Source organism: Aplysia californica, unplaced genomic scaffold (assembly GCF_000002075.1).
Source record: "Aplysia californica isolate F4 #8 unplaced genomic scaffold, AplCal3.0 scaffold00265, whole genome shotgun sequence".
Taxonomy (NCBI): Eukaryota; Metazoa; Mollusca; class Gastropoda; order Aplysiida; family Aplysiidae; genus Aplysia; species Aplysia californica.
This window is the reverse complement of record NW_004797535.1, coordinates 191225-201972: the sequence shown is the minus strand read 5'-3', so window position 1 is coordinate 201972 and position 10748 is coordinate 191225. Positions and strand designations below refer to the sequence as shown.

At 41.3% G+C, this 10748-nt stretch overlaps 1 protein-coding gene across 1 annotated transcript in view; it reads left to right on the top strand.

Annotated features, from left to right (window-relative positions):
• Window positions 1-719: 719 nt before the first annotated feature.
• LOC101861895 (protein quaking-B) overlaps window positions 720-10748 on the top strand; it is a gene marked incomplete in the record, with an annotated part of 112750 nt that continues 102721 nt past the window's right edge. The window contains 1 exon segment of the mRNA XM_005100919.3: window positions 720-1021. Within this exon segment, the coding sequence (XP_005100976.2) occupies window positions 895-1021 (127 nt within the window).

Genomic DNA, 10748 nt, shown 5'->3' with positions numbered 1-10748 from the left:
TTCGCCTCCGTTTTTACCCTCGCTCGTTTATCATCTCTCTTGGTGCCGAGGAGGAGCGATCGAGTCAGCGAGAAAGTTCTTGATGAGAAATGCAGGCTTGCCTGGCCCAGCGCATCCCAAGTTTTTTTTTCTTCTGAGGGAGGCAAGAAGAAGAAGAAGAAGAAGAAGAAGAAGAAGAAGAAGAAGAAGAAGAAGAAGAAGAAGAAGAAGAAGAAGAATAGATAGATAGAATAGATATATAGAGGGAAAGGGGGGGGGAGGGTGTTCTTTCTGTATGAGTCCCTTTTCTCATTTTCCCCCTTTGTGACGATACACATTTTGTACAACAGTAGCAGCGTGAAATATCATATGTACATGTATAAATGGCTGGCCGTTGAAAAGAGACTTATTCAAAATAATACATAGATTTTGTTTTAGCTACAGTAGCCAACTTAAAAGAGCCACATTCCAATTATTGCATTTCTCTCATGCAGGAGGTCCGAAGTTGCTTAATTTCATAACAGGATTACCGACTTTTTCCTTTGGAAAGTCTAAGCAAGGAAATAATCCTTTTCCTTTCCCTCCCCCCCCCCCCTCCCTCTAACTCTCTCTCCCTCTTTTCTCCTCTCTTTCTTTCAAGCCCTCTCCTGTTGTGCGCTCGTGTAGGCCTAGGCTAGGCTAGGCCAGAAGAGAGGAGGAGTGGGTCCACACAGCGAACCTTTCACCCCCCTCGCCCGACAAGTCGAGAGCGCTCAGCCAAGTCGGCGCATGCGCAGTGACCCCACGTGTTCATAAACAAAGTTTGATGGAAAGAGGGGGGATCCGTGTTAGGGAGTTGTGGTTTGTTAAGCTTGGAAAAACCTTCTAACATTTCTTAACTCGGGTAGATTGCTACAGAACTCAAAGCTTGTTAACATGGGGACTGAAACTAACAAAGACGACCGTAACACGCCTGAGTATTTAGCACAGTTACTAAAAGATAAAAAACAAATTCAAGCTCTGCCAAATGTTTTCATTCACACGGAGAAAATTTTAGATGAAGGTAAGTTTGTAACTTAACAAAAGTGGAAGTGATTTTTGGAAAGTAATTCCTCTCAATTTTTTTCCTCTCAGTCGCCGTATTTGCAGTGTATGTCGGCTTTTAAACAAATAATACAAGATACGTAGCGTATTATGTGGAAGAAAAAAAGAAGCCTGTTGCGACCCCGCCACTCTGGGGCGTAGGTGCGGTCCAGCCTTTTCTTACGAGACGGGGTCGCCTCGCAAATGGCCTCTAAAAGTTGTTTAGAAGCCGAGTTTTGGCTAATTTATTTCCCGAACTGGTTGAACATTTGTTGAACCTCTATTATTTTTCGGTTTATAGTTTTTAGACATTGTAAGTATGCGAATAACGGTTGCATTCCTTTGCATCGCTTTTCGGTTCTTGGCAGCCATCTTGAAAAGATAGCACCCTTCAGTTCTTCAGGCCGAGCGATTGGAGAGGGGAAGAGGGCTTTTCAGTTGAGGTGTAGTGGATTGCCCAGGAGCAAAATCTTGGAGCCAGTTAGTCGAGGCTTTGGTGGTGGTGATCATCCATGCAGAAACAACGAAATTAGTTTTGGCTGTCTTGAAAATAGGCTAGCACATATTATAATTCCCCTAAACCCCCTTGCTTGTTGCTTTTCTGGAATTCTTGGTTTTTACCTTGTATTTTGTATTCGATTAAAAAAATTAATGAATTTTAGAACGACTCCCATTTTAGAATGACCCCATGTATCATGTTGCCCTCAGCCTCAACAATGATAATATTAGATCTAGATATCTAGATTCTATATTATTGGCAACGTTGTTCATGTTCTATGCACTAGTCTAGATCTAGAATAGATTCTAGGTCAGGCCTGCACAGTCCACGCAGATCTAGAATAGATCTAGATCTAGATATCTAGATTTAGAATTCTACATGTAGACTCTATTACATGCCATTATATTTTGTATCTATAAATCCAAATTGTCATATGTGATGCTAAATACTGTGACTGTAGGGTAGGCTCTGGTAGGCCCTTTACTTTGTGCCATAAATTAAATGTAGATTCTAGATCAGTAAAAAAGTAGATTTAGGCTGTATTTTCCTAAATTTTCCTACTTTAAAGGTAGCATCAATTGCCACCGAGTGACGCAGTGGCAACTGACAAAAATTGACTTTTTGTCAATTGCCACCGAGTGAAGTGGTTTCAAGTCTGAAAACAACACTATCTTTAGCATTATACATAATGTGTGTCTAATGGGTCAATTTGTCCTCAACTAATTTCATTGGATGACTAGTCTAGAGCTATGATACCAACTTGGCGTGTTTTCAATGAGACATATCTAGATCTAGATCGAGACTAGCCTTAGCCTACACACTTAGACTATGGTGTAGAACCAACACAGACAATTCTAGATCTAGAAGTAGAAGGTCACAAACGCACACGAACTCAAGCCGGAATTCACGTTATATCAGGCCTGAATCAGGGAACATAAATCAGGAGACGGGGGTCAGGAAAAGACACACACACAGTGGGACAGAGAGGCGAACGCACAACACCGAGCACTCGAGCACAACAATAAGCCAGATCTACCCACCAACGTAAAAGAGCTCCAACTCCAATTTACTCGGTGGCAATTGACACTACCTACTTTAAAATAGGGGCCTGGCCTATAAGTATAAGCAGCTTCTAGATTTAGATCTATGTTTTTACGGTTAGATCTAGATCTAGATCTAGAGATCTAATTTTGGGTTTTGGTTCTTTTTAGTAAAAGCATGGCATTCACAGAATTAAAAGAAGGCAGAGAAAATCTAGATCTTAGTAAGCAATATATATGGATGGTAGGTTTCTTTCCTAGACTATCTTGCCATTAATGACAATGACATGTTAATTTGATAAAAAGGAATCAAAATGACTCTGCCTATATAGATCTAGGCCTCTATGGTTTGTGTATCAGTTTATCAGGTTCAGATTTCTTGTTGCTCAGTGTAGGCAGTTGACTTCACCCTTAAGCTAAGTTCCTGCAGACAAAAGTAGCTTGGGTTTTGGTTTATTTAATTTAATTTATCGAAGGGCCTTAATTTGTACCATGAATTTGATTGTACAAAAATCAACCAAGCCTTGATCTAGATATTACAATTCTTGAGAAAAGAAAGGGTTTTTTTTTTTACGTGGAAGAGATCCTAATCTATTTTAAGTTCATTATCGAAAAAGAAATCCCATGTTGCTATCAGGTGTGAAGCCGTGGTTGACATGGTCAAGTGTACTCAGAGATTACATTGACAAGTGTGTCAACAAGAGATAGTAGTAGCTAATTCTCCTTACTCCCACTCAGCTGGCAAAGGGCTTCGGATATAAACCCTTATCAAGGAGTGGATTTCCCGGTTTAGAGCAAAGGGTGATGCCAAATCTGGGCTAGTCATCACCACCGCTAAAAACATTTTCTCAGAAGTTTCCCCATAGTCTTAGTCCAAAGCTTATCATAGGCTAATGCAATAGTTATCAAGTAGTGATAAAAGTTGTAGCTGCTCTAGGCTCTAGTGTAGTGTAATTCAAGCCTAATCTAAAGGAGCCTTGTACTTGTAGTCTACTGTCTACAGGATGTGTGTTTTTCAGGTTTTTTAAAGGCAGTTTTGATCTCTTCCTGGAAAAAACTGGTTCATGAGGCATAGGTCATAGATATATATACATTTGAATAGTTGCCTATAAATTAAATCAAATACCAGAGATTTAGATATAGATTCTATAAAAGCCTATGCATGTGAGTGCAAAATGTTACAACTCCAAACTGTTTTCAGAGATATTACCAGTTCAAAGGCTTGCATTGTTAATTTATTGTGTTCAGTAGAATGGTAGGTTCCAAAATATAAATGATGTAATGTCAGTATCAACAAACATGGTGTCAGAATTGACCATTTAAATTTAGAATAAAATAAAGTAGATTCTAGGTTTAAAAGCTTATTAACTTCGAAGTGTATACAGACCCGGTAACCGGGAACAAAGTCTCGAAGTATACAGACGCGGTAGGGAAACTCATTTGTGATTTCGGAAAGTTTCAGCGCCCAGACCCGATAGAAATCTAGTGTGTGTGTGTGTGTGTGTTTGTGTGTGTGAGAGAGAGAGAGAGGAGAGATATCTGGAGCTAAGAGAGAGAGAGAGGTGCTAGCAAAATGTATGACATGCCCCAGTTGGCAGGAGGGAACGAGAGAAAGATAAAGTGGGAAATAGGTGGGGACAAAGAAAGACAGAGACAAACAAAGAAAAAGAGAAGGGAGCGATACACAGAGGAGAGAGAGAGGCAGAGAAATAGAGAGGGTGGCTGCTCGATTGAAATTATGACATTGTTCTTTTCTTCAAATTGCCATTCCTCGAACTCCAAAACGGAGGAAAAACGATCGTTCATCGAAAAGACATCCGCAATCTTCATTTATATAAAGATCTAGATCTAGGCTAGCCGCGAAACTAGATCAAAGATTTATGTCTGTCTGCCTAGATCTAGACCTAGGCCATAGATATCTAGAAGAACCTAGGTCAACCCTGAGCCAAGAGGGCGCTATAACTCTCCGAAATCACAAAAGAGTTCCCCTACCGGGTCTGTATACTTTGTGACTTTGTTCCCGGTTACCGGATCTATATACACTCCCTATTAACTTTTAAAAAATGGTCCTATCATTAAAATTCGAATTTTCTGCATGGAAATCACCCGGGAAGTGGTAATGTCAATAAGATCAAATTTATTGATTTTTTTTGCATTTTTTTGTTCACTTTTGATAGGAAAAGCAGAGTCCATTTTCACATGATCAGTGTTTTGTAGTGTATTGACTATTAAATACTTTTGTTAAATTTTACTAATCCATGTTTTGGGAAATGACAGAGCTCAAGGTAAAGTCAAAGAGTAGCTGAGAGAATTACTGAGAAAATATACACTTTTTTTGTCATTCACTTAGGTTTTTTTTGCGTTTTTATTATTGCATGCACGACTAATTGTGTCATATTTAATAATAATATTAGTATTATAATAATCACAAAGTGTTAATCAACTGCATTTTTTATTTCTGTTAAAAAAACCTCTTGTGTAACTAGTGTGGTTTTTTTTGCAGACCGCACTCACTGCAGGCTAAAAAACACACATGCTGAGCTCACTTCTTAATTTTATAATACACACAGTATTGCATTGTTGTTAAGTCTGATAATGTCACTGTATCATGTGTATAATGTGTGATTGATAAGGTGCCTACTTGTTTCTTGTAGACCCTTATAATATAATGTTACAATGGTTGTTGCTATCGCTTTTTTTTTTTGTTGGTCAAAGCGGTCGTCAACTGAATGTTGAAATGACCAAATTTGACTGACTCCTTTTGTAAATTTTGAAATTGGAAAAACTTGCTGTTTTGAAAAGTGTTTGTTCTTTTCTTGCACAGTTACCTGTCTGTGTATGATGCAAATTTTTCCTGAAGATCTTCAAATTACTGGCGAAAGAGCAACCTGGTTCTGGCTTTTCTTGTTGTGAAATTTCCACAAATATTGTACAAACTGTTTCCAAAAAGGTTTAAAAGGGTCCTCTTTCACTGTTTGTTTGTGGCGTTATTTGTGTGTCGTCATTAATGCTCCTTTTCTTATAAAATAACCGATTTGAACTCATTCATTTCTATGATTGTATCTTACCAATGGGCAGTGTTGTCCTTCTCTTTAAAAAATACTAATATTTCTGTTTGCTTTTTTATGCCCACCCCTCATTATGTACACGGTTTAATATTACTGTTCTCTTAATCATCATTTAATAACAAGTCCTTTTTTTATTGTATTTTTGTATTTAACTGTGGAGTAAAGACTTGCAATTAATTATAATGCATAATCCATCTAATGGAAGAACTTAGCAATGGGGGATCAAATGAACGGTTCTGGAACGTTCCAACAGATTTTGGGTAAAAAGCCATTGGAGTAGCTGCGCAATGTACACTTCCAACTTCTTCCAATTTCCCCGCTGGACAAAATTTTTTGTTGGTGAAATGCAGGTAATGTTGTGGTTATGTGACTTTTTATTTCACATGAAGTGACATGTTTTCGTTCATTATTTATCTTCAATGTCTATGCTGCTTTCTGGCTTTACATCTGCTCTCATGATTTATGATTCTTTCTAAACTATGAAAAAAGGCTTTCCTCCTTGTACTTGTTTCCAAGACAATCCTATGGTATTGAACATGTCTTCTTTGTTATGTGCATATATTTGATTGTACGTTCGTGTATGTAATTTGTTACTTATTATATGTTGTGACAGATATTTGTTGCACTCCCTTTTTCATTGTAAGAATTTGTCACTCTCTTGGTTTCAAGGTTTGTCTAGTGTGGTTTCTCCTTCTTTCCTGTCAACCGCTTAAATTCATTATTTCTCCTCCTCCTTTTTTGTGTTTGGTTTGTTGCTTTCTTGTAACTCCTTTGATCTTAGACACTTATAAGATGTAATATGTTCCAAGTACTGTTAAACTCTCACAAAAACAACCCCCCCCCCCCCAGAAGAAAGAGAAAAAATACTCATTTGTATCTGCTCAACCTGTCTTTGTCTTGGTAAGCTTGTTTGCTATCTGCCATTTAGACAGAATTTTAATTAACAGAGTGATGCCGAGCCAAGTGGCTCCTGCCCAGGAAAACTTGCGCGTTTATCCGCTTCTGTTCATACAAATTTACTTTGGCAATGCAAAATTTTATGTTGTGTGTTTTGTCAGAATATGCAGTTCAAAGGCACCTTTGAGGAAGGGATCGGGTGGTACTGTTGTTTCCGCCTTATTTTTTCTCAGTACTTAATAACCGTGATAATGTGTACCGGGGGGGGGGGGGAGAAAATTGGGGGTGTTATAATTAATAATGCAACCGTGTGAACTCGTGCATTTTCTTAATTTTTAGTGCGGAAGAGAAAAATCCCATAAAGTGGCAATGTAGGAGAAAAGGGAATGTCAAGCGTAAACAGAAAGCAATCAACGATTCTGAGCACATATTTATGTACTGGTGGGAGAACCTAACATGGGCTGATAGAAGTATTGTCTGGGTGTCCTGTGCGTGTATCTTCACATCCCTCTTGTTTGTAGAAGTCTGTGCTGTATCTCCCAGTACAGGATCCCGGGCAAATACTTCCGTAGACCCAGACGGGTCAGTTTTCTCACTGCCGGCCCACCTCTCCGTTCTCAGGCCTCTGCATCCCTCTCCCCTCCATCCAACTCCCCCTTTTTCTCCCTTTTTTTACACTGCGCTTCGCCGGACTCTTTTATCGCAAGGTCCATCTCCACCCGTGGAGAATGCTCACTCGGTGCTGGCTTTGAACTCTAGGAGCTCAAATCCCGCTCCTTACTTTTGCGTGCTGCTCATAACGAGCTATGGTGCTGCGGCGGTATTATCGCTGGGCTGGGAGTAGGAGTGGGGGACAGCGTTTTAGGTTGAGGGTTTTGTCAAGGGTATGAGCCGTCTGAGTCTGAGCACGTGTTGCTTGCAAGACCGTGGCTTCGTTTATAAAGTTTTTATTTGTTCCTTTTATTTTCCTTTGCGGGTGGGTTTTGTGTGTCTAGAAGGATGTTGAATGGCCTGTGCTCCATGGGAATTTGGTTAATGTTGTTTTGTTTGTGTTCAGTTTTCTTTTCTGGGTTCATTCTGAAGTTGGCTATGCAGATTCCCATCTCTCCCCACCCCCAAGGGAAAAAAAGAACAAAATAGTGGCACAAGCTTCTTTTCCTAAGAGTCAAGATAAGAGACGGTAAGTTAGAGGAAACGTCACACATGAACATATCAATGATGCCCTCACACACCCCTCCCCACGTAGAACATGAAAGTTCGTAATGAACTAACACCGTAATAGGCGCCCGTTGACTTTGTTGTTATCAAACGGCATTCTTATACTTGCCTAGTGGTTAGGCTCTCGGACCGTAAGGTCGTGGGTTCGAATCCCGTCAGGGGCCCGACGTTGTGTCCTTGGGAAAGACACTTTCACGAATTTTCTTCACTTCACCCAGGTGGGAATGGGTACCCGGCTATAGACAGCGAAAGATCTTGTCAGTTTGTTAGTGTTTGAGCGCTTAATCAGCTGCTTGCACTGTATGCTTCCCGGGAAGCTGAGAATGTTTCGGAGTGTTCTATGGTCTGCTGGGGTAATAATATAGTGTAAAGCGCATAGAGCCCGCTGTTGAGCGGGGATATGCGCTATACAAATGCTATCTATCTATCTATCTATCATTCTGCAGCAACACAGATGGCCCCGGTTCGACTCCTTAGGAGGGGGGATTCTTGAAGTGTTGCCATGGCTCTATCCTACTTAAAGTTTATCTTTTGAAATTCAGATTATAAAAGAACACCACGATGTACACTCTTCGGACTTGAAGGCAGATGCGACTGGTGGGGGTCTCCGCGGGGAATGTTTCAATGCGAAAGTCTATGTATGATGGAGTGTCCTTGTACGGCCTAATGATTGTTGCATGCCTTATTGCTGCTTCCTCTTTTTTTCTGATCTCCGTCTTTCTTTGTGCTCCATTCCGGCCACTTTACACTAATCACACTCTTTTGGAGGGGATATTTAGGAAGGTGCCTTTACTTTAGTGCTTACTTCGTGTTTTCCCCTATGTTTCTTCTATCCCCCCCTCTCTCTCTTTCTCTCTCTCTTTCTCTCTCTCTCTCTCTCTCTCTCTCTCTCTCTCTCTCTCTCTCTCTCCCCCCCCCCCTCTCTCTGTCTCTAATATAAATTATGTAGTTGTTATCGTGCCGATCTACTTCTCGCTACTATTTCGCTATCCGGACTTGTCTGTAGTGTTGGTAAGTGGTGGGCTGTTACTCAGACATAGCTTTCGCCCATATCATTTCTTTTCCAGTGTGTTACTTTGTGGTAACACGTATGATATTCTTCGGCACTTGTATGGCTTTGTGTTGCAAATGCTGCAAAATTCTCACTAAAAGTAAACAAAAGTGCCTTGGAAGGGGCTGCAAACTTATACCAAAATCCCTCACCTGTTATTTCTGTCCCCTTTTCTCACTCTGGAGCTGGGTTTTAGGTAATCACTGTAAAATGCTCTCCTCAACACCCCTGACAAACTTTAATTGCCAATTTTAGGCGGCACATGAACTTAAAAGAATCTTGAATTGTCCCGCTATCGATTTCTGTCTCGCCTGCTTCCTGCGCACACCCTTCTCCTTGACTGTCGACTTAATTTTGTATCTTCCACATCTGCAGCGCGACCTTTTTCCTTTGCCACTTTTAAGCTGAGTGAAAAGAGAGTCTGCTGGGGTCTCTGTCTCTGTGTTTCTCTCTCCCTCTCTCTCTGTCTCTCTCTTTTTCTCTCTCTCACACACACATACACACACACACACACGCACACACTGTCTCTGGCTCTTTTCCCCACCCATCTCGTTTCCAGTGTTGGACTTATGCTACATGTGACAGCGACGGGCTATTAACTATAATATGCCAAGGAGGATTTCATTTTCTTTAGTTAAGTTTGTCCTTTGTTGTTGTTTTTTTTTTGGGGGGGGGGAGGGTCTGTATGAAGACCCAAATGGGTGATTTGAGTTGTAGGGTTGCACTGGTGCGTCTTTTTACTTCTTTACTTTCCCGTGTCTCTCCTGTTTGTATGTCTCGCTCTTTACTAGTATTAAACGTTCTTCTTTACCTAAAGAGAAAAAACCAGAAGGCCTATGTCTACAGTGTCGGTCTATGGTGTAATGCTAGGGCCCGTCGCAGTAGCACACATACCTGAGTTCGATTCCTGTATGTGAAAATGTTTATGGAGTATCTCCTCCATCTTTCTGTCGGGCTCTGGCGTCGTTTGCTCTACCCTTCCCATGAAACATCCATGGTCTTTATTTCTTTGCGTATGTTCCTCACTAGTAAGTCCTGTAATCTTCGGTACTTACTTTTGACCTGTTTGTGTTGTGAGTGCCGTAAAATTCTTTGCTGGAACTAAGCTTTTACTGTGCCCGTGTACCTTGCAACAAGCGCACACGCTCACTATGTAGCGTCATCCTCTCTCCCCCTTTCCCCTCCTGTTTCTACCATCACGTACGGTTTCCTAATCAAAGCAAACCCGCTTATTACTTACTCGTAACTTGCTGGCACCCCATCCTTCTTCCAGAGCTCACCATCTGTTCTGTCTTCCCGCTCCTAGCTGTGTACACACTCACCGTGCTTCACGTGCTTGTGTGGAGAGACTCAGTGGACCATGCGTGTTCGCGCTCCTTCTGTTTCCTTCTGTTGCAAAGCGAGAAGTGAGCGGTTGGCGGGTGCCCCGGTGTGGTTTGCTCCTTTTGTTTTCTAATTAAACATGTCTTTTCCTAATGTCTCGTTCTTTTCTTAGTATGCTACTCTCTTGTAAGGGGGTGGCTGGAGGGCGCTACTTGTAGGTACCATTCCCCCCCCCCCCTTTCCCTCTACATATATTGCTTCTGTCTGTCTTACTTTCCCCATGCCCGAAATAACCATGATTGTGTCGATGTGCTTCTTTTTACTCCAACAAGAACAAATCTCTGTCTCCCCTTCTCCCACCCACTCACCCTCTCTCTCCGCATACGCATACAGATACATCGTTCCCAGAGTGCCTAGCTCTTTGTCTGACAGTCTTGCCATACATGAACGGATGAACTCTGAAGTTCCTATCATATCTTCCCCCTTGGTACTCGACTCTGGCGTCCATCAGCGCATCAATGGTGTCTCTCTCTCTCTCTCTCTCTCTCTCTCTCTCTCTCTGTCTCTCTCTCCCTCTCTCTCTCTCTCTCTCTCTCTCTCTCTCTCTCTCT